This window comes from Schistocerca cancellata, chromosome 3, assembly GCF_023864275.1.
Source record: "Schistocerca cancellata isolate TAMUIC-IGC-003103 chromosome 3, iqSchCanc2.1, whole genome shotgun sequence".
Taxonomy (NCBI): domain Eukaryota; kingdom Metazoa; phylum Arthropoda; class Insecta; order Orthoptera; family Acrididae; genus Schistocerca; species Schistocerca cancellata.
The window spans coordinates 525,537,481-525,562,527 of NC_064628.1; the positions used below are offsets into that span (position 1 = coordinate 525,537,481).

Below are 25,047 nucleotides of genomic sequence, written 5' to 3' on the forward strand. Positions count from 1 at the left end.
TCAACAGCTGTTGTGGCAGAACACTTGAAGGAAAATTTGGAAAATATTTCGAGCAGATTTCCCAACTATGTTATAGTTTTGGGTGGAGATTTTAATTTACCAGATATAGACAGGAGGACTCAAACATTTGTAACAGGTGGCAGGGACAAAGAATCCAGTGAATTTTTTTTAAGTGCATTATCTGAAAACTACCTTGAACAGTTAAACAGAGAACTGACTCGTGGCAATAACATATTAGACCTTCTGGTGACAAACAGACCCGAACTATTTGAAACAGTTAATGCAGAACAGGGAATCAGCAATCATAAAGCGGTTACAGTAACGGTGATTTCAGCCGTAAACAGAAATATTAAAAAAGGTAGGAAGATTTTTCTGTTTAGCAAAAGTGACAAAAAGCAGATTTCAGAGTACTTGACAGCTCAACACAAAAGTTTTATCCCAAGTACAAATAGTGTTGAGGATCAGTGGACAAAGTATGTGCCAAGCAAGATCATAAGAGATGGAAAAGAGCCACCATGGTACAACAACAAATTTAGAATGCTACAGAAGCAAATGGAACTTCACAGCAAACATAAACATAGCCAAAGCCTTGTAGACAAACAAAAATTATATGAAGCGAAACGTAGTGTGAGGAGGGCTATAAGAGAGGCATTCAACGAATTATAAAGTAAAGTTCTATGTACTGACTTGGCAGAAAATCCTAAGAAATTTTGGTCTTATGTCAAAGCGGTAAGTGGAACAAACCAAAATGTCCAGACACACTGTGACCAAAATGGTACTGAAACAGAGGATGACAGACTACAGGCCGAAATACTAAATGTCTTTTTCCAAAGCTGTTTCACAGAGGAAGACTGCACTGTAGTTCCTTCTCTAGATTGTCACACAGATGACAAAATGGTAGATATTGAAATAGATGACAGAGAGACAGAGAAACAATTAAAATCGCTCAAAAGAGGAAAGGTCGCTGGACCTGATGGGATACCAGTTCGATTTTACACAGACTATGCAAAGGAACTTGCCTCCCCCTTCTTGCAGCGGTGTACCGTAGGACTCTAGAAGAGCATAGCGTTCCAAAAGATTGAAAAAGGGCACAGGTCATCCCCATTTTCAAGAAGGGATGTTGAACAGATGTGCAGAACTATAGTCCTATATCTCTAATGCCGATCAGTTGTAGAATTTTGGAACACGTATTATGTTCTAGTATAATGACTTTTCTGAAGACTAAAAATCTACTCTGTAGGAATCAGCATGGGTTTCGAAAAAGACGATCATGTGAAACCCAGCTCGCACTATTTGTCCACTGGGCTCAGAGGGCCACAGACACGAGTTGCCAGGTAGATGCCGTGTTTCTTGACTTCCACAAGGTGTTTGATACAGTTCCCCACAGTCATTTAATGAACAAATTAAGAGCATATGGACTATCAGACCAACTATGTGATTGGATTGAAGAGTTCCTAGATAACAGAACGCAGCATGTCATTCTCGATGGAGTGAAGTCTTCCGAAGTACGAGTGATTTCAGGTGTGCCACAGGGGAATGTCATAGGACCGTTGCTATTCACAAAAAAAAAAAAATATAAAACCTTGTGGATAACATCAGAAGTTCACCGACGCTTTTTGCAGATGATGCTGTAGTATATCGAGAGGTTGTAACAATGGAAAATTGTACTGAAATGCAGGAGGATCTGCAACGAATTGATGCATGGTGCAGGGAATGGCAACTGAATCTCAATGTAGACAAGTGTAATGTGCTGCGAATACATAGAAAGAAAGATCCTTTATCATTTAGCTACAATATATCAGGTCAGCAACTGGAAGCAGTTAATTCCATAAATTATCTGGGAGTAGGCCTTACGAGTGATTTAAAATGGTATGACCATATAAAATTAATCATCGGTAAAGCAGATGCCAGGCAGATTCATTGGAAAAATCCTAAGGAAATGCAGTCTGAAAACAAAGGAAGTAGGTTACAGTACACGTTTTCACCCCCTGCTTGGATACTGCTCACTGGTGTGGGGTCCGTACCAGATAGGGTTGATAGAAGAGATAGAAATGATCCAACGGAGAGCAGCGCGCTTCGTTACAGGATAATTTAGTAATCGTGAAAGCATTATGAAGATGACAGATAAACTCCAGTGGAAGACTTTGCAGGAGAGACGCTCAGTAGCTTGGTACGGGCTTTTGTTGAAGTTTCGAGAACATACCTTCACCGAGGAGTCAAGCAGTATATTGCTCCCTCCTACATATATCTCGTGAAGAGACCATGAGGGTAAAATCAGAGAGATTAGAGCCCACACAGAGGCATACTGACAATCTTTCTTTCCATGAACCATACGAGACTGGAATAGAAGGGAGAACTGATAGAGGTACTCACGGTACCCTCCGCCACACACCATCAGGTGGCTTGCGGAGTATGGATGTAGATGTAGATGTAGATGTAGAAACTTAGAAAGCCAGTGTTTGTGACAAACCATGAAACAATTCTGCTGCCTCAAATTTCATCTTGTGCAAAGACAAAGAAATTAGGGCTTATAAAGATATGCACAGGAATGACTATCAATGGTTCAAAGTAACATCTGCTACATATTGGACAGTGGCTTGCAGAGGCATAAATGCACAATTACGCATGTAGCTATCTTTTCACTTACTATGACTTGCTATTCTCAACATAGTGGGATACCACTCATAAAAATGTTGGAAATTTTCAGGTCTTGGCTAGAGCAAATTTTAATCACATGTGTGCACTATCATGTAGGCTATCAGTTAAAATTATTTAAAGTTTTGACTGTCAAGATTACACAATGATTGTTGTGGATAATAGGCACAGTCTGAATAATGTTTTATATCCCATTTTGCACAGGGAGTGATCTTACAGCATTTTTAACTACAGTTCAGGACCACCACTTATTTTGCAGGATCCAGTGGACAATTTTGTTAATGGGTAAGATAACGTGTACCATGTACTCTGTAATATATTTATTAGTGCTGAAGGTGTTATATGCTGACACTGGATTAATGAATGTGATACTGCCTCTTTCAAGTTTATTCTTGAAATGCTGTATTACCCTATGAGCAACTTTCACACTGCTTATTTATAAGCCTCTGAGTGATGTTTGAAAATAAAGTTAAGGATCACTCTTTCCAGTCATCTGTCTACAAGGAAGTGCAACAAAATTAAATAGAAAATTTGCAACCTGACATCTGCTTACCTGGCATCAATAAGATTAAAACTTTAGGTTTTGAACCACGACTTCAGTATGTTAAATTGTGAAACAGTTAACAAATTGGAAGACTTCCTCTTCGGTTGCAAGCATAAAATTTTGCATGATTTTATTAATGGAAACTCATTAAATATGAATGAGATATCATTTTATTATTTGCTGAAAATAGCTGCTTTAGTCTAAATGTACTTACGTCTGACTGTAATGGTGCATCATGCAACCGTATGGCTGCCACTCCTGGTTACCTTTAAATCTACCATCAGAAAGAAGCCACTTGCAGGAATCAATTCCTAAAACAAAGAGAAAGAGAGCTGTCATCATTTTCAAAAATGAATTACAGTATTATTTTCTAGTTGGAGGCACAGTGATACAAAAACAACTAAAAAAATTATGTATGTCAAAAAGTGGGGGGGGGGGGGGGGGGGGGCGGTGACTGTAGACACTGGACAAAATGTTCACTAGAGTTATTAACAAATTCACAAAGAAAAAGAAGTGAACTTTAATCAAGCAAAAGACCATGCTGACTTTAGTTGTGAATATGGGGCAACTAACTAGTTGTAGAACAGACCAGTTAGGGTGAATTGCGTCTTGAGTTACGTACTTTGAGAAGGCTTTCACTAAAATCTGTACTGAAGGCCACTGATAACATGTTACCATCATAATCAGCTATTTGTCACCTACAGCTGGATAAGAGCCTTGACTCCTTTCCCAAGCTTTACAATCTTCAACAATATGCACTGATGTCTTTTAATATCATCTACTCAGCTTCCATAATGTTGCCACTTGGTCTTTCTGTACGGATAGATCCAGAGCAGACAACATAAGCACAGGTAAAACTAGTCTACAAGTAGGGTAGCAGAAGCGATCCACAAAACTACTGCTGTAGAATCCTAGAACATATTCCGAGCTCAAACATAATAAAATTACTTGAAAAGAATGACCTCCTCAATGCTACAGGAATTTCGAAAACACCAATCTTGTGAAACTCAACTTGCATTTTTCTCACATGATACACTGAAAGCTTCGGATCAAGGCAACCAGGCAGAAACAATATTTCTTGATTTCCAAAAGGCATTTGACTCTGCACCATACCTACGCTTATTGTCAAAAGTATGATCGTTTGGGATATCAAATGAAATTTTCACTGAATTGAGGGCTTTTTGGTACAGAGGACACAGTATATTACCTTGGATGGGTAGTCATCATCAAATGTAGAAGTAAATCTGGGCGTGCCTCAGGGAACTGTGTTGGGACCCTTGCTGTTCATGTTGTATATTAATGACCTTGCCGACAATATTAGCAGCACAAATCAGGGTTTTTTAGATGATGCAGTTATCTGTAATGAAATACTATCTGTAAGAAGAGGCATAAATATTTGGTCAGATCTTCGGTAAGATATCAAAGTGGTGAAGAGATTAGCAACTTGCTCTAAATGTTTGGAAATGTAAGATTTTGAACTTCACAAAACAAAAAAGTAGTATCCTATGACTCTCATATCAATGAGTCTCTGTTGTAATCAGTCAACTCATATAAATATCTAGATGCAACACTTTGTAGGGATATAAAATGGAATGATCACATAGGTTCAGTCATGGGTGAAGCCGGTGGCAGACTTTGTTTATTGGTAGAATACTGGGGAAGTGCAATCAGTTTACATAAGAGATTGCTTACAAATCACTCATGCGACCGGTTCTCAATATTTCTCAAGTGTATGGGAACCATACCAGATATGACTAAAAGGGGCATTTAAAACATACAGAGAAGGGCAGCAAGAATGATCACAGGTTTGTTTAATCCATGGGAGAGTGTCACAGAGATACTGAAGGAACTGAACTGGAAGACACTTGAAGACAGACGTTCTCAGGATAGTTTATATCTATTAATAAAGTTTCTAGAAATGGCTTTAAATGGTTATTCTAGGAATATAATACAAACTGCTAGGAATCACTCATGTATGGATTAGAATAATTACTGTGCCCCCCCCCCCCCCCCACACACACACACAGCCATTCAAACGATTAACACTCCATGTGTTAACGGAACAGGAAGAAACCCTAATAACTGGTGCTATGGGATATTCCCTCTGTCATGCATCTCATGGTGGTTTGTGGGGTATAAATGTAGATGTAGGTCATCCGTTCATCTGGCTACATGTCCTGTCAACCATCACTCCATGTTCATCACGGCCATTACATCTGCCATTTCAGTTCATTTTTTATCCATTTACTTACATCCCAGGGTTCCCTAATAATTCATTACAAACATCTCTACACTGGGTACTGAGCAATTGTTGGTTTTTGAATACTTTTCATATTAATAATGTGGTGTCACCGCCAGACACCACACTTGCTAGGTGGTAGCTTAAATCGGCCGCGGTCCATTAGTACATGTCGGACCCGCGTGTCGCCGCCATCAGTACTTGCAGACCTAGCGCCACCACATGGCAGGTCTAGAAAGACGGACTAGCACTCGCCCCAGTTGTACGGACGACATTGCTAGCGACTAGACGTACGAAGCCTTCCTCTCATTTGCCGAGAGACAGTTAGAATAGCCTTCAGCTAAGCACATGACTACGACCTAGCAAGGCGCCATTAGCCTTACCTACTTTGAGAGTTATAGTATAAATGTCTCAAGAAGAACGCTGTATTCATCAGAGAATAAAAGTTAAGTATAAAGCAACTACGTACTTTTCTTGCTACCATTCAATAGTTATCCTGTTTCAGACTTCACGATATTCTGGGTGAGATTATAGCGTGCCTATTCGGCCCGTCTAAATAACACTGTGTCGGCACTTCTGTCGACACATAACATTGGCGACGAGGATGGGATTGCCGCCGCTTCGTCGCTGCCGCCGCCACCACCTGCTGTTGCACCGCAATTCAGACCCTTTGATTCCACTCACGAATCGTGGCCGGAATGGTCACGACAGTTCGGCTTTCATCTCGCAGCCTACAGAATTCAAGGTAATGAGCGGCAGCCGTTTTTGCTTTCTTGTGTCGGTGTGTCCACCTACCGTGTGATAGTGAAATTGTTTCCCCGACGTGACGTAGCTACACTGTCCTACGAAGAAATTGTGTCGGCTTTAGATGCCTATTTCAAAGAAACAGTTAATGTAGTTGCAAAAAGGTATACGTTCTTTCGTACAAAACGTACGGCCGGTCAAACTAATAGGGAGTGGGTTGCAACTTTGCAAGGCCTTACTAGGGACTGCGCATTTGAATGTGACTGTGGCCTTCCTTATTCAGATACAATGGTGCGTGATGCAATAGCACAGAACGTTTCTGATGTTCGCATAAGGGAACAGATTTTGAAACTAGTTAATCCCTCCCTTCAACAAGTGATAGACATATTGGATAGGCAAGACACACTTGACTGTGCTCAGGAATCTTTTGAAACTTCGCCAGCAGTGTGTAACATTAACCGGCCCGCTGGACGCGCTGCGCGGCCCGGTAACCTGCCCTCGCGCACTTCGACGCAGCTGCCGCCGCGCTCTAAACCAGGTGTGCCTCGCCAGCACACAAATGCAGTGAAATCATGCCCGCGGTGTGCTACTAGACATTCGCGTGAAAATTGCCCGTCACGCCAAGCTATTTGCTTTTTCTGCAATAGGAAAGGACATGTTCAAAGTGTTTGCCAGAAAAAGCTCAGATCAGACAATCACAACCGTTCCAGGCCCTTTGCTTCGCGCCGGAATCGAACCAAGGACACTCAGGCTCGGGAACCTTCGCCCATGGACATTCATGTAGTTAATGCCACTCCGCCCAGTGTTCCTCTCTCTAACAGTGACTGTGTTCGTCCCACAAAAAGTGTGCGTCGACGTCGGCGGCGGGCCCGTCACGTCGCACGTGATTCTGTCCCAGTGTCTGTTCAAGTTGCACAAAACAGTCGCTCTTGTCGTCAGCAGGACAATAAACTCTTTGTAGATTTGGACTTTGCCGGACAAGTGATACCATTCCAGCTCGATACTGGAGCTGCAGTTTCATTGCTCAATCACGCCACGTACAAACAACTGGGCGCACCGCCGTTGCGTGCCGCAAAAGTTCAGCTCACTAGTTATTCAGGACAGCATATCCCTGTGTTAGGACAGTGCAGCCTTCTTGCAACATACAAGGGACAAACAAAACTTGTGTCGTTTTACGTTCTTCGTTCTTCTGCTGCAGTGAACTTGTTTGGTTTAGATTTATTTCAATTGTTTAACTTGTCTATTGTGAATCAGGTTCTCTCAGTGAACCAGACTGTGCCTTCAGCCAGTGTTTCTAGTCTATGTGAGGAATTTGCAGACATTTTTGCACCGGGCCTTGGTTGCGCTAAGAACTATGAAGCACATTTGGAACTAAAAGTCAACGCGCAACCGAAATTTTTCAGAGCGCGCAATGTTCCTCACGCATTGCGTGATGAGGTCACAAGAACATTAAAAGATTTAGAATCGCAAGGTGTCATTGAACGTGTGCAGGCTTCTCTCTGGGCCTCACCCTTAGTGATTTTGCAAAAACCTTCCGGAAAATTGAGACTTTGCGTGGACTTCAAAGCAACAGTGAATCCACAACTAGTGACTGCTACTTTTCCTTTGCCCCGCCCGGAAGATCTTTTTGACAAACTGTGCCCGGGAAAATATTTTTCAAAGTTGGACCTAGCAGATGCGTACTTGCAAATACCGGTGGACGAAGAATCCCAGCGCGTATTGGTGGTTAACACGCATCTTGGATTGTACAGATTCAAAAGACTGCCATTCGGGTGTGCATCCGCCCCTGCATTGTTTCAGCAATATTTACAAACTATTTGTGCGTCGGTCCCTACTGCAGCAAACTATCTGGACGATATAGTGATCTCAGGAAAGACAGAAGCGGAACATTTACAAAATCTCCGAACATTATTTCAGGTCTTGCGACAGAATGGTCTTCGCTTGAGGAAGGACAAATGTGTGTTTTTTGCTCGTGACTTGCCTTATCTGGGCCATGTCATTAATGCCCAAGGCATACATCCGAGTCCGGAGCACCTCCGTGCCATACAGGACTTGCCTTCGCCGCAAAATGTGAAGCAGCTACAGAGTGTGTTGGGAAAAATTAACTATTATCATAAATTTCTTCCTCATGCCTCTTCCATTTCAGCTCCGCTTCATCGCTTACGCCGTAAAGGTGTTCCGTTCGTCTGGTCGACGGAATGCGAACGCGCCTTTCGCCAATTGAAATCGGCGTTGCTTTCAAATACTTGCCTTACGCCATTCGATCCCCAGAAACCCCTTTTGTTGATGGTAGATGCATCGGATTTCGGGATCGGTGCTGTGCTTGCGCACAAAGATGGTTCGCATGATCGCCCTATTGCCTTTGCGTCCAAATTGCTCTCGTCAGCGCAAAGAAATTTTTCCCAGATAGAGAAAGAAGCTTTGGCTCTCGTGTTTGGTGTTACAAAGTTTCACGATTTCTTGTATGGTCGTCACTTTACCATCATCACGGACCACAAACCTTTGACATCGCTTTTTCATCCGAACAAGCCTGTACCTCCACGTACAGCGCAGAAATTCATTCGCTGGTCTATTTTCCTCTCGCAGTACCGCTACGATATCTTGTACCGGTCCACTGCTAAGCACGGCAACGCTGATGCGTTGTCCCGTTTGCCTGTTGCCGAGGATAAAGCATTCGATTCTTCCGAACTTGCTTGCATGTTCATTGATGCGGAAACGGATGACGTGGTCGAATCGTTTCCGATTGATTTTCGTCGTGTAGCTACAGCCACAGCTGCTGACCCTGTCCTTGCTACCGTTTTGCGTTTTGTTGCTACGCAATGGCCCTTGTCGAAGTCGCGGATCGAGGATCCGATGGTTCGCCGATTTTTTGCTCACGAGGAGAGACTTTTTGTACGACGTGGTGTTTTGTTGTTGCGTTCTGATAATGATCAGTCTAGGGTCGTGGTCCCACGTTCGTTACAGTCATCTGTCTTAAAGCTTCTCCACCAAGGACATTGGGGTATAGTGCGTACGAAACAACTTGCTCGTCAGCACTGTACTTGGTTCGGAATCGATGCTGCGATTACGAATATGTGCTCTTCTTGCATGGCGTGTGCCGAACGACAATCCGCACCGCCGCGGAAATTCTTTGCTTGGCCGAAAGCCGCTTCCCCTTGGCAACGCTTACACATAGATTTTGCTGGTCCATTCTGGAATGCTCGATGGTTGGTTGTTGTCGATTCCTTCAGTAATTTTCCTTTTGTTGTCCGGATGTCTTCCACGACGTCCTCTGCCACCATCCAAGCGTTGTCTGCTATCTTTTGCATTGAAGGTCTTCCGCAGACTATTGTTTCTGACAATGGTCCACAATTCATGTCCGCAGAATTTCAGTCATTCTGCAAGGCCAATGGTATTCAACATCTGACATCCGCGCCGTTTTCGCCTCAGTCAAACGGTGCCGCTGAACGTTTGGTCCGGACTTTCAAGTCACAGATGTTGAAGTTGAAAGAGTCGCATTCTCGGGAGGACGCGTTGTTGCTCTTTTTGTCTTCGTATCGCTCTCAGCCCCGCGATGGTCGCTCGCCGGCTGAGTTGCTTCACGGTCGTCCTCATCGAACCTTGATGTCTTTGCTGCATCCGCCGCATCAGGTTCCTGTGCAGCGGCAGACTCCTGCTTTTGCTCCTGGCGACGCTGTATTATATCGCAACTATCGCGGTTCACGGCGTTGGCTCGCAGGGCGCATTCTTCGCTGCCTCGGCCGCGCGATGTATTTGGTTTTGGGGGCCTCTGGTGAGGTGCGTCGGCATCTCAATCAGCTGCGCCTCTGTCGTCGCCTGGGTTCTGCCGCTCCCCGTCTGCTTTCAGCGACGGAGCCGTCCGGTCAGCGCCCTGGGGACCCATCTACTGGCTCGCCTCATCCCCAGGTGTTACCGACGATGCCTTCCATTCTGCCCCATGGCGTCGCGCCGCCGCAGCCGCCGCAGCAGCCGCCGACGGCGCAGCCCGCAGAGGACGCTTCGCTGCAGCCGCCAACCGCCTCCCTGGGTCACGCGCCGCCGATCGCCTCCCGTGACCAGCTGTCCTCCGCCATGGACCTCTTGCCCGCTCCGGACCACATGGCGTCATCGCGCGTCGGATACCCCGACGCAATGGAGGTCGACCCTTCGGACACCCCTGTCTCATTACGGGCGCATACGCCGCATGTTGACGTGCACCCTGGAGTAGGTTTCCAGGCGTTTCCTAGCTCCCCTCGGACCGAATGGCCGGGTGCGGGTGGCACAGCCTCGCCTGTTGTTAGGCTCCCCACCTCATCGCATACGTCAACATGGGGCCCTCCCCACGGCGGGCGGAAGCCTTATAACACGACCGTTCGCCGATTTGCGGGGGAGGAATGTGGTGTCACCGCCAGACACCACACTTGCTAGGTGGTAGCTTAAATCGGCCGCGGTCCATTAGTACATGTCAGACCCGCGTGTCGCCGCCATCAGTACTTGCAGACCTAGCGCCACCACATGGCAGGTCTAGAAAGACGGACTAGCACTCGCCCCAGTTGTACGGACGACATTGCTAGCGACTAGACGTACGAAGCCTTCCTCTCATTTGCCGAGAGACAGTTAGAATAGCCTTCAGCTAAGCACATGACTACGACCTAGCAAGGCGCCATTAGCCTTACCTACTTTGAGAGTTATAGTATAAATGTCTCAAGAAGAACGCTGTATTCATCAGAGAATAAAAGTTAAGTATAAAGCAACTACGTACTTTTCTTGCTACCATTCAATAGTTATCCTGTTTCAGACTTCACGATATTCTGGGTGAGATTATAGCGTGCCTATTCGGCCCGTCTAAATAACACTGTGTCGGCACTTCTGTCGACACATAACAAATAATCCATGTCTCACTATCTTAAGTCCAAAATGGTAACACACACTAAATGTAAACTTTCCATTTCAGGAACACCCAGAACTTCATTTTCTTTCTATTTTGTTATTCATACTGATGTCTGGTTTAAATTGGTCCGATAGATTAATAGTGTCAATGTATTTGAAAATTGTAGGAGAAACTGGTAAAAGACCATTTGAGTGAAATAATGATGATATATAATAGCAATGTAAGTGAATTTATAAATGATAAAAATTGAAGATTCATATTTTACAACTATTGATAAGAATGCCAATCAAAATTATTGAGGAACTACTGAACTCCAACATCAAACAAAATAGATCGTAACTATGTTTTGACACTAGTTAGTTATAATCATAAAATTATCACACTATCCATGTGTGGCAGAAGCATAGATCAACATACTAAGAAACAAGACATGATGTAGCTAATGAAAAAATGAAAATATGAAATCACAAGATTGTGTTACATGACATCAAGAGTCTAGTTAGTCAGTGAGGAGAGGGGGAGGGGGGGAGGGGGAGGGGAAGCTTAAATAACAGTGCAATGGATAGTTTGCAGCAATGAGTAGTTAAAATGTTGCATTCAATGTCCTGACCATCATGAAACCTGCTAAATGAAATATGTAATGAGATCTGTTAATAGCATGCATACTGAATCAAGCAACCAAATCTTTACATTTCTTAAGAGTAATTATATAGAATTACATATTGCTAAAGGAATCATGAGACCAGACAACATTATTTTTCTAATCCAATATTTGGAGGGCAATCCATGTACTTTCACTGTAGCAATCTGACTCGGTTTTTCAGGTGGACTGAAAGGACATGAACGGTAATGGGCATGGAGTCAGTTTTATTAACAGACTGGAATTAGTGCAAGAGGAACTGCAGGATTTTCACGGTCCAAGAGACACCAATGGATATCCTTAGTGTGTACTGCAATGAATAAAACTATGTTTTATATTATGAGTTACCTGAAACAAACTGTGTTTAAATCAAAGAACACTGTACAATAGGGACCATCCAAATGAAGCAGTGCAGCTTTTAAGACACTGTCCTAATATTTGGGAGGATGGAATTCCTCTGTCCGGCAAGCCTGATTTAGATTTTCCTTATCACTTCAGGCAAATGTCAGTATGGTTGCTTTGTCAAGGCCACAACTGACCACCTGTCATATCCTCATAAAGCATAATTATGTATTCTGTGTGTAAGTATATTTTGAGATGTTGGTTTTCACTGTATTACCGTGACAATTCCTGTATCATCATAATATGATCCTTGGATGAATAAAATTAAATAAATAAACCTATAATTGGAAGCTAAGAACCAATACTGAAATCAAGATTCCAAGCATAATTACTACAAATATGGGTAGTAAAAAAATTTGAAACCGACCATGATTTTTTGTAGTTTTATTTCTACAGCTTGTGTACTTTGAAATTGCAACATTTCTATGTATTGTGTTCATTGGGGGCTGCACTGTCATTCCACTCTGCTGGCAGCAATATTTTGAATTTACACACAGTAAAATTAAAGTGACAGGAGCAACAGTAAGCAGGTGTCCACTTCAACTGCACAGAATTAATTACTGAAAGTTCTAACACACAGTCAGTCAATCTCTTTGTTACAGTAGGCATCGCTACAGTCCTTCAGTGGTAGAGCAATTGTTCTCCTGGAACTCGTCACTAATTATGAGTGATAGCTGTATCATTGTGGCCTAATGGAAAACAATGAGAAAAACACCAAGTTTTCAACCATCAAAATATGTGAAAGCCATTTCTTTTGCAGGGACGATGTTGGTGACTACTTGTCAGTTGTAAGGGATTTACTATTATTCTACTATTATTACAAGAGCATACTACATAGGCCTACACACTGTCCAGTCACATTAATGTGACCACCTGTCAAAAGTCTGGAAAATCACCTTTTGCAGTGCAGGCCACTGTGAGATATGCAAGAAGAGTGTCACGGAGATGAAGAGCTATGCCAACTCCAATGCCATTCCCAGTTGCACTAGTTTTCATGGGTGAGGACCCATGGTGTTAACAGTCTCACTGAGGTGATACCACAGTGTCTCGATTAGATTTAAATCCGGGGAATTTGCTGGCCAGGGGAGCATGGTAAATTCATCCTGGTGCTCTTCGAAGCACACACATATGCTGTGTGCAGTGTAGCACATTGTGTTGTCCAGCTGGTAGATGCCATCATGCTGAGGAAGAACAAACTGCGTGTAGAGGTGGACATGATCCCCAAAGATAGACACGCACTTCTATTGATGCATCATGCCTTCCAGAATGACAAGGTCTCCTAGGGAATGCCACAAAAACATTCCCCAGACAATAACGCTACCTCTTTGTTTGCTTTCAGATGTTTCATGCCATACAGATCAATGGCCACCTGTCCAGTGGAGCATAAAACATGATTCATGTGAAATGGCCACCTGTTGCCACTCAATGGATGTCCAGTTGCAGTACTGGCGTGCAAATTCCAGTCATTGTGGCTAATGGACAGTAATCATTATGGGTGCATGAACCAGGCACCTGCTGCAGAGGCCCATATGCAGCAACATCTGCTAAATGGTTGTTGAAGGGACGCTGTTGGTAGCCTCTTGGTTCATCTGTTGGTCAATTGCTCAGAAGTTGCCCTTTTATTCATCCACACACATTTCCTGACCCAGAGTTCACCCACGTCATCTATGGCCTGTGGTGCACTACCACTGCCTTGACACCAGTTTTGGACAGTGCCATTTTGCCATACATGGTATACTTTAACTACAGTGGCACATAAACAGTTTACAAACTTAACCATTTTGAAAATGCTCCCACCCTTGGGCTGAAACCCAATGATCAGGCCCTTTTGGATGTCAGATAAATTAGTCCATTTCTGCATTATAACAATGACAGCTCTATCACCCACATTCTCTCCCCCTCCCCCCCCCCCCCCCCCCCCCCCCCCCCCCACACACACAAAAAACACACACTCACTTTATATACCCTCCACTGCTAGTGCTGCTACCTACTGTCTGAGTGGTTATTGCACATTGACATAGGGCATAGGCAGTGGCCATATTAATCTGACTGGACCATGTACAATTTTGCAAGAATAAGGAAACCTGTTGCTATGTAGTGATCAGAACTTCAGTGTGATAACTTCATGACAGCACATTGTTCCACATCATTAATCAAGACATTACATATTGATATGGGGAGCTATATTGTTGATTATATAATAGCAAGGTACAGGAACGAAATAAAATATTTTTTTGCACAATTAACCTGGTGCTAATATATGTAGTTACTATACACTTGTTGTGGAAAAGTGCAACATCAGATTTGAGAAACACTAGCCGAAATAGCCAAAGAAATGGACTATATATAAATCGGAGGAAGCAACGTTATGCGGGAATTCAAGCACGCAGCAATCACAACAATGAAATTGCACAGGGAAGAAAATGGTTGAGGTGCTATCAAGTCAAATATAAAAAATGCAGCCACACATGTTAGAAATAAGGAAGCATTTCGTGACCTCAAAAACACACAAATTCACTGAAAAAAGGAACAGACTACAAAAAAAAGGAACACGAGGAAGTTTATTCCAAAATCAAATTGTTGCAGCACAGACAGAGAACCAAGAATAACACAGTGAGAGGTATAAAATGGGAACTGCTGTTTGACATAGAAGATGTTAGTGATAAATGGAAGGAGTCTGCTGAAGATCAGTACAGTGGTGCTGAAATTTGAAGTTTACATGAATATACTATAGATGAAAAGCTGACTGATAAACTGAAAAGGGACCATTAATAACAAATCAAAGCAATGGGTATAGGTGGCATTCCTGTAGTAGTGCCAACATCACAAGTAAATAGTTCACTGTGGTATCTAAATGTTATGAAGAGGGTGTCATACCACTTGACTTCACAAAAAGTGTAACTATTACATTAGGCAAGATGGCGAATGTAAAGCATGTCACAAATTATACAACAGAAGCCCTTCTGTCATGTTGATCAAAAATATTACTGTCAACTGTTAAAAGAGAGGATTGAAAAGAAAATAGGACTGTAGCTTAGCCAATGATCAATTTGGCTTCAAATCAGAGAAAGGAACGAGGGAAACAATTTTGGTACTACATCGAATTTTAGAACAAAGATTAGAAGTAAACAGAAAAATGTACAAAGCATCTGTTGATCTAGAAAAGACATTTGATGTGACTGATTGAAAGCTATTATTTAAAGGAATGTGCAATGTGGGACTTTGCTGTAAGGGCAGGAGACTAATTCCGGGTATACACAAAAGTCAAGGTACTGAACTGTATCTTAATGGTAGCAAGAAAAAAGCAAAAATCAGAAGAGGAGTTAAACAGGAGTGCTCTCTATCACCTTATTTATTTAGTATGTTTATCAAGAAGGTAATAATAAGAGTGAAAGAAAAGATGACTGGAATCAACATTAACTGTATGCATATTCACTGCATCAGATTTGCCAATGACATTGCAGTTACAACAGATTCATGGAAGGAACACACAAAATGGTTAGGGTCTTAAGCCAAGAGATAAGAAACTAAGAATAATTCCTATGAAAATAAAAGTCATGGTTACAGACAAGAAAAGAGGTTGAATAAGACTGATATAAGAATAGGTAGTGAACAACTTGAGGTCATCACCAATTTCACTGCCTCAGTGGCAATGTGGAGGAAAACAATAGATGTCTTAAGAAAAGAATAGCACTAGCCAAGAGCACTTTCCAAAATAAGAACCTTCTGGTGTACAAGCACATCAGTTTTCACACCAAGAAAAGATTTATAAAGATCATTGTTCATTTTCAGTGTATCCTGACATACAGATGTGAACCTGGACACTAGCAAAACAGGTGAAAACCCGTCTCAAAGTTGAGGAAAGTTGGTCCTGAAGGAGAATTACGAGAACTTACTGGACTGACAGAAAAACAAATGAAAGAACTACTGAAAGCTATAGTCCAATGCAAACCAAAACTCACTGGACATGTAACTTGACACTGTATGCCTTTTTTTTTTCTTTTTTCTAGGCAAGATCACATGGAAGAAAACAAGATGACTTTTTACAGAATATGATTAGGGAGATATTCTTCCTACATGGAGATGAAAAGGGCTGCTGAAGAGAAGAAGTTGGAGCTGCAGATACACAGCTTAACCTTTTAGAAGAAGAAGAAGAAGAAGAAGAAGAAGAAGAAATTTCTAACAATGTTCAATACAATCTGCATACTATAATTACCTTACGACCCGTGTCACTCCATTGTCAATTTCTGTTATGTGAAGTTAAGGCTCTGATGTGTTCATCTGAAGCAGTATTAATAAAATGGGAAGGAATTTGGTGTGGTCTGACAGTGAATAATCTCATCAAATATTGATGGACTGCATGTATAATGTAGAAACTCAAGATTCTCAATAAGATCATACACTCCTGGAAATGGAAAAAAAGAACACATTGACACCGGTGTGTCAGACCCACCATACTTGCTCCGGACACTGCGAGAGGGCTGTACAAGCAATGATCACACGCACGGCACAGCGGACACACCAGGAACCGCGGTGTTGACCGTCGAATGGCGCTAGCTGCGCAGCATTTGTGCACCGCCGCCGTCAGTGTCAGCCAGTTTGCCGTGGCATACGGAGCTCCAACGCAGTCTTTAACACTGGTAGCATGCCGCGACAGTGTGGACGTGAACCGTATGTGCAGTTGACGGACTTTGAGCGAGGGCATATAGTGGGCATGCGGGAGGCCGGGTGGACGTACCACCGAATTGCTCAACACGTGGGGCGTGAGGTCTCCACAGTACATCGATGTTGTCGCCAGTGGTCGGCGGAAGGTGCACGTGCCCGTCGACCTAGGACCGGACCGCAGCGACACACGGATGCACGCCAAGACCGTAGGATCCTACGCAGCGCCGTAGGGGACCGCACCGCCACTTCCCAGCAAATTAGGGACACTGTTGCTCCTGGGGTATCGGCGAGGACCATTCGCAACCGTCTCCATGAAGCTGGGCTACGGTCCCGCACACCGTTAGGACGTCTTCCGCTCACGCCCCAACATCGTGCAGCCCGCCTACAGTGGTGTCGCAACAGGCGTGAATGAAGGGATGAATGGAGACGTGTCGTCTTCAGCGATGAGAGTCGCTTCTGCCTTGGTGCCAATGATGGTCGTATGCGTGTTTGGCGCCGTGCAGGTGAGCGCCACAATCAGGACTGCATACGACCGAGGCACACAGGGCCAACACCCGGCATCATGGTGTGGGCAGCGATCTCCTACACTGGCCGTACACCACTGGTGATCGTCGAGGGGACACTGAATAGTGCACGGTACATCCAAACCGTCATCGAACCCATCGTTCTACCATTCCTAGACCGGCAAGGGAACTTGCTGTTCCAACAGGACAATGCACGTCCGCATGTATCCCGTGCCACCCAACGTGCTCTAGAAGGTGTAAGTCAACTACCCTGGCCAGCAAGATCTCCGGATCTGTCCCCCATTGAGCATGTTTGGGACTGGATGAAGCGTTGTCTCACGCGGTCTGCACATCCAGCACGAACGCTGGTCCAACTGAGGCGCCAGGTGGAAATGGCATGGCAAGCCATTCCACAGGACTACATCCAGCATCTCTACGATCGTCTCCATGGGAGAATAGCAGCCTGCATTGCTGCGAAAGGTGGATATACACTGTACTAGTGCCGACATTGTGCATGCTCTGTTGCCTGTGTCTATGTGCCTGTGGTTCTGTCAGTGTGATCATGTGATGTATCTGACCCCAGGAATGTGTCAATAAAGTTTCCCCTTCATAGGACAATGAATTCACGGTGTTCTTATTTCAATTTCCAGGAGTGTATTATACAATGGAGCTTCTAGAAACATTTTAACCACCTCACTGCCTCCTAAGTCAGATAATGCATTGTCAATATGCAAAATGGCAATTTTTCAGATTACAAAACAGCTGCATTATATAGATCACAAGTTTCTTTTTAAAATTTGTTAATATCACATAAAGGTATTATTTACTAATGTTTGGCTCTTTGAATATATGTTTTGCAGGCATGGTCAGTTCTGACACACATGTAGGAACCATAATGAGATGTTTGAAATAATTATAACAAGCTAAGTATACAACACATACAAAGATAAGGAAATTAACAAAATTATAATTGTCTGTATCATGCTATAAACATGTTAATATGCACAGAGCACACTGATGTACTATAATCATCATCATCTTGGACAGTTTCCAGCCTCTGGCTGGGTCTGTATGGAACATAGGCCTCTCCGTCTTCACCTTGGTCCAGTCTTCTCCTTTCTTCTGGAAGCATTCCTCTACTCCTTTCAGCCATCTGTCTCTCGGTCTTCCTCTTGGTCTCTTTCCTTCCAGTTTCATCTTGTGTATCCTCCTTGGTATTCTCTTTTCCTCAACTCTCTTAACGTGTCCAAACCATCTCAGCCTTGATTTCTCTACCTCTTCCTGTAATGGTTCCACCTTCACTAACTCTCTGATCCTATCATTTCTTAACCTGTCTACCTTTGTCACTCCAATACTGTTTCTCAAGAATTTCATCTCACAAGCTTGTTCTTTGCTTTTCTCTCTTACTTTCATACCCCAGGTTTCTGATGCAAACGTCAGGATCGGGACATAGTATGACTGGTATATAATCTTTTTACTGATGTACTATAATCACAGTATTATATTCATGATTACCATTACACTTTTTATTTTTTGTACGATTTCCGTAGTGCATACCACTAACAGATTGCTCCCTCAGTAAAAGTTCACTTGTGTGTGAGATGGCACACTTTCTCCATGTGATCTTAGGTGATCAGATGAGTGGTGGCATCGACTTGTCACAATGTTTTGTACCTATCATCTTCAGGTGACATACTGGGACACACTGTTCTGCGTATCCATATAGCCACTGAACTTCTGACCTCTTCTGTGGGTAGACCAATCACGTGCCTTTGGAAGAGGCTACCACACTGGTGGTGGAGGAATGCTGCACAGCGCTAGTGCTGTCATTGAACCACAGTGCTTATCAATTCTGTCCATGGATACAGCATCCTTTAGAAGGGAGTGTTCCTGTTTTATTTTCTCAACTCCTGGATCTCACTCTGTGCCCAGTTGAAGTCCACTATGCTAGTTTATTAGGTTGTTCCGCAGACATATTTCTACTGCCTCTCTGATACTCAAGACCTAGAACCCATTTGTGGTGCATAGTTTCTTCGTTTGTTCAAAATCAAAGGTGAGTTCCTCATTGCTGCTTTGCCTTGCAAACATGGACTTGTTGTCTGCCCTAGTCAAACATTTCTGTTGTGTTCTGTATGGCAGTGAGAGGTGCATTACTGTCTCTGTCCAATATACTGCATCCCACATTCGTACACAATATTATAAATTCACAGCGTCTGCAGTTCCAGCCAGTCTTTGGTTGAGCCAAGAATGCCCTTCATTTTCTACGTTGCATGGAAAAGGGTCTTTATTTCATGCCTCTTCATTCTTCTCGCAACCTCGGCTGTAGGCCTACATATGGCAGGAAAGCCACACTTTTGTGTCTCCTCTTTGTTTGTCATGCTTCCTCCTGCCAGTCCATGACACTCATCTTATTTGCACCTCATTGTAACCATTTTTGCACAAAGTTTCCCACACATGCTATAACTCCTACAGCAAGCTCTTCCTAGTGCAAGTAGAACTGGCTCTAAATATGAAGGTTGTCTTGCACCAGATGGTGGTGGCAACTCCAAGCATTAAGGGCGTAGACCAGGGAATGGTGGCACTATGAAAGATTCGTAATAAAAACATTCACAAAAAATGAAATTAAAATATATCACTAAAACACTATGTACTATCGTAGAAAAAAAATACTGACTCATAAGTTACAAAAATTGCATGTCATATTTCACAAGTTATAGCTCCTGCCAACTTGCAAAATGTTTTTTTTGAAAAGACAAGTGTATAACAGTTAAACTTTTTTTGTTAATACTGAAACTAAACAAACCTTTAACTGACAATGCCACCATCAAACAGTTGGCCTTTCTATCACCAATGTCAAAGCACACTCATTTTGATGAAGTTATATAGATTAACTGGCTTTCAATTACCAAACTAAATGTTTTTTGCACAATTTGGATTACTTTTTGAACCTTTCCTATCCATGAAAATGCATTTGTTTGTCATTTTTAAGCATTTGTGTTTTACTTCACACAAAAAACAAGTAAAATGACAAGCTAAGCACATAATAATAATAATAATAATAATAATAATGTTGTGTGACAATGGTCTCCCGTCGGGTAGACCGTTCGCCTGATGCAAGTCTTTCGATTTGACGCCACTACGGCGACTTGTGCGTCGATGGGGATGAAATGATGATGATTAGGACAACACAACACCCAGTCCCTGAGCGGAGAAAATCTCCGACCCAGCCGGGAATCGAACCCGGGCCCTTAGGATTTACAGTCTGTCACGCTGACCACTTAGGTACCGGGGGCGGCCAAGCTAAGCACATGCAAGACAAGTACATGGTTTCAGAATATTTACCATAAACAAATCACGCTATGAAGAGAATAGCAGTTTACTTGATACTACTGTCCTCTATGATACTATCGGAAACTAAAAAGACCCTTATTCCATAGTTAACTATTATAATATTACATCAGTTGCATTCAATTGCTCACATCCCCTAGACCCCCGTCCAATATATTGTGGTTTTAACATATTAAAATACACTGAAGAGCCAAAGAAATTGGTACACCTGCCTAATATCATGTACGACTCTTGTGAGCACACAGAAGTGCCGCAACACAATGTGGCATGGACTCGACTAACGTCTAAAGTAGTGCTGGAGGGAATTGACACCATGAATCCTGCAGAGCTGTCCATAAATCCATAAGAGTACAAGGGTGTGGAGATGGCTTCTCAACAGCATGTTGCAAGACATCCCAGATATGCTCAATACTGTTCATGTCTGGAGAGTTTTGTGGCCAGCAGAAACATTTAAAGTCAGAAGAGTGTTCCTGGAGCCCTTCTGTACCAATTATGGACTTGTGGGATGTCGCACTGTCCTGCTGGAATGTTTGTCTGAATGTACAATGGACAAGAATGGATGCAGGTGATCAGACAGGATGCTTACGTACATATCACTTGTCAGAGTTGTATCTAGATGTATTAGGGGTCCCATATCACTCAAACTGCACCACAGAGCCTCCACGTGCTTCAACAGTCTCCTGCTGACATGCAGGGTCCATGGATTCATGAGGTTGTCTCCATACCCGTACAAGTCCATCCGCTCGATACAATTTGAAACAAGACTCGCCTGACCAGGCAACTTGTTTGCAGTCAACAGTCCAATGTTGGTGTTGACGGGCCCAGTTTAGGGATAAAGCTTTGCGTCATTCAGTCATCAAGGGTACACGAGCGGGTCTTTGGTTCTAAATGCCCATATCAATTATGTTTCGTTGAATGGTTTGCACAGTGACACTTGCTAATGCCCCAGCACTGAAATCTGCAGCAATTTGTTGAAGGGTTGCACTTATCTCACGTTGAATAATTCTCTTCAGTCGTCGTTTGTCCCATTCTTGCAGGATCTTTTTTCAGCCGCAGGTATGTTGAAGATTTGATGTTTAACCAGATTCCTGATACTCAAAGTACACCATGAAATGGTTCTATGGGAAAATCCCACTTCATTGCAATCTTGGAGATGCTGTGTCCCATCGCTCATGTGCTGACTATAACACCACATTCAAACTCACTTAAATCTTGATAACCTGCCACTGTAGCAGCAATAACCAATCCAACAACAGTACCAGACACTTGTCTTGTTTAGGCGTTGTCGACTGCAGCACCGTATGCCGCCTGTTTACATATCTCTGTTTTTAAATATGCATGCCTATACCAGTTTCTATGGTGCTTTGGATGAATTAATCAATTAGGCTAATAAAAAATTCTATACTAATCTACCCCCTTAAGGTAAAGATCCATGCACATCATCCTCCTGTAGATTAAGTATTCCAATGTTCCATCCAAACTCCTCTTGATCAAGATCTCCAAGAAGGGTTGGCTCCCAATCTCTTCTACCTCCACAATCAATTTGATGCTGCCATGTGTGCCTGTGAGATGATGTAGGAGCTCCTGTAGGTTTTCTCTGCCATGGGACCACCCCACAAAGCTGTCATCTACATATTTGTAGAACACCTTTGGTTTTAGGTGGGCGGTATTCAGTGCTACGTCCTCGAGGTGCTACATGTATAGGTTAGCCATACCCAGAGCTAAGGGAGAATGGTCCATGAAAGAGGAGGGGATGGGACAGATGTATATGTCCACTATAGTGGACATGTCAGTTGAAACACTGATGTTCAGTTTCCACCGAGAGCACTAAGCTGTAATTTTTTACGTACTTAATGATTACATACAAAAGTTACTTGATATTGCTCCCCTCTCAAATACATCAGACTGCTTGTGCCTAAGGTCTTCATTCATGGTTGCATCATCTTAAATTCACCACTGGGATTCACTATTCCCAGAACAAGGAGAGAACCATCAAACCACTTAAATGATTTTACTTTAAATGTGAAGATTTTAGGCTAGGCTTTACAGAGACTATTATTGACATTAAATGAAACAACAAGTTTACTGTTCCAGTCACTGTTTATTTATCTCCACGACGCGTTTCAAAGGTTTAAACCTTCATCATATCAGATAGATTTACATTTGTTAATATGACATTTATGTGTGCGTTGTGTTGTGTTACAGTTCCACAAGTTTTTCCAAAAAATTGTAACATAACACACACACAAATGTCATATTAACAAATAAATCCACCTAATGATGGAGGTTTAAAACTTTGAAATATGTCGTGGAGATAAATAAACAGTGACTGGAAACAGTAAACTTGTTGTTTCACTTAATTAACACTTAAATGATTGTTAATTCACCATAAAAATTCCATTAAAAAGCAAAAATTCAAAGGAAAAAAAGTCGGCACTGGCATATCCTGACCTGCTATCAACTAACTGATCTGTGTCTCAGGGAGTTGGATGGAACGTTTCAATCCTCCCTGTGTCACACAGCGAGTGATGAGGGCGGAAGCGGCTACTCCATTAGATTCAGAATAGTAGACAACTATCTTTATTTCCCATAAAATGCTGAGCCTACAATAAAAAGTCACATACATTAAAATTAAGCAGGTTGAATGATCTCTTTAGAGAGTTCACAGATTGTTCAAAGCTCAACTTCTTCTCTGTCCAACAGCATAATGCTAAACTGTTTCCAGAATTTACAATCAGTTAACAGTCTCTGTCACTGTCATCTGTCAATTGACAATTACTGGATAAACGCCTTGTTCAAACTTTTCCATGCACTACTAGCTTCAGAAAACACAGACACACAAAAGCACACGCTTACAGCATTTCCGCATGTTTTCCAATTCGACTGATCCACCTTCTGTTATGTCATTCTCTCTGACTTTTCTATCTCCGAATCCAGCAGAGAAATTCCTTATTCCATCTTCCATTCATTCACCTGTGTACTTGCCTTTCCATTTGTTATAATTTTGTCTTTTTCTCCAATCTGTTCCCTGATCTATTTATTTTCTCCTTTTTAATAATTCCCAAAATGCACCTCACCAGAACATATCAACTGCTTCTACAATTTTACTAGTAGTTTATTTTCTTATAGGTATGGTTCTTTTAACGGAAGCCTGTATTTTGCTATGTTATCTTGGTCTCCTCGAAGTACCTGTCCATATCACCATAAACAGCTTCTCCTTGTCTTCTCAACGATAGATGCTACTCCTTATTGCCTGGTATTTAACCATTGGTAACATGATCATGAAGTGTCAGGTCAAATGCTTAAGTGGACATCTGACCTGACACTTCATTTCATGTGAGCAAGGATGAAATATGTAGGTTGTATGGAGTGGCACATATCATCGGGATGATGAAGAAAAGCCATCTACTGTTGTATGGACACATACTTGGAGCAGATATAGTAGCAAAACTTTCATTAAATGTTTGTGGTGAGTATCCTACAGGGAGACAGACATTGTTGGCTTGATACCCTCCATACACCTCAAGATGGGGGACCTCCATCTGGACCAAGCACAAGATCGCAGCAAATGGAGACGGAGAGTCAAAAGAGCAGACATTGCTATATTGAGAGATATATCCTCTGGAAGAAGGAGGTATGTTGATTTTATGTAACTTCAGTTTTGTTATAAAAATATCAAATCTCTGGTGGCTATAGCTGAAGTCACAATCTACAGCGGCAGAGTTTAGACTGCTTCTGTGCACATATGTCATGCTTTCTTCAACAGCCAATGAGTGTTCAGTAGTGTTCTGAACAGTCTGTTCTGAAAGTGGTAGCCAATGCAAGCATTAAACGTGATCATAGCGAGTTATTTAGTGAAATTTTATTTTACATGTTCTGAGTTGTCGTGGCTGCTCGTGGTGGTAAGTGAAAAATTCTTAAATAGCAAGTGAGACACATAATTTACATGATACACGTTTTCACCCAGTGCAAAACACGGCTATGTGCATACCGCAACTGTTGTTTGAAACGGGCAACAATGCAATCTCCGATCGTTTCTCGGCCTGTGTGAACAATCTGTAAGCATTTGACAGGTCATGCAGTACAGTGTTTGACGAAAGTAGTTGTGGCACAATTTAGCGCGACGTTCCACGTGGTACAGAAACATGTCTGCAAGACATAATTTGAGTGCTTATGATTGTGGACGAGTAGCTGGATGGCTTTTAGGTGGTCAGAGTATCTCTACTGTGACCACAGTGATGAGTGTGGCCAAAAGTGTCATTTCACAGTTAGAAATGGCTGCTGAAGGTGGCAATAGAAAAACCACCACACCACAAGAGGATCAATAGGGGGTAGCCATAGTGGCAAAAAGGAATAGCCATCTCACTTTTAGGCAGATCACTGCTGACCTTACAACCACTATTGGTACTTGTGCCTCTGCCAGAACCATTTTGTAGT

The 25,047-nt window shown here is 42.6% G+C and overlaps 1 protein-coding gene across 1 annotated transcript in view; it reads right to left on the reverse strand.

Annotated features, from left to right (window-relative positions):
• Positions 1-25,047, reverse strand: part of LOC126175350 (N-acetylneuraminate 9-O-acetyltransferase) — a 269,896-nt gene that overhangs the window by 205,517 nt on the left and 39,332 nt on the right. Inside the window, exon 2 of the mRNA XM_049922083.1 lies at positions 3,414-3,510. Coding sequence (XP_049778040.1) covers positions 3,414-3,510 — 97 coding nt within the window. The remainder of the gene's footprint in view (positions 1-3,413; positions 3,511-25,047) is intronic.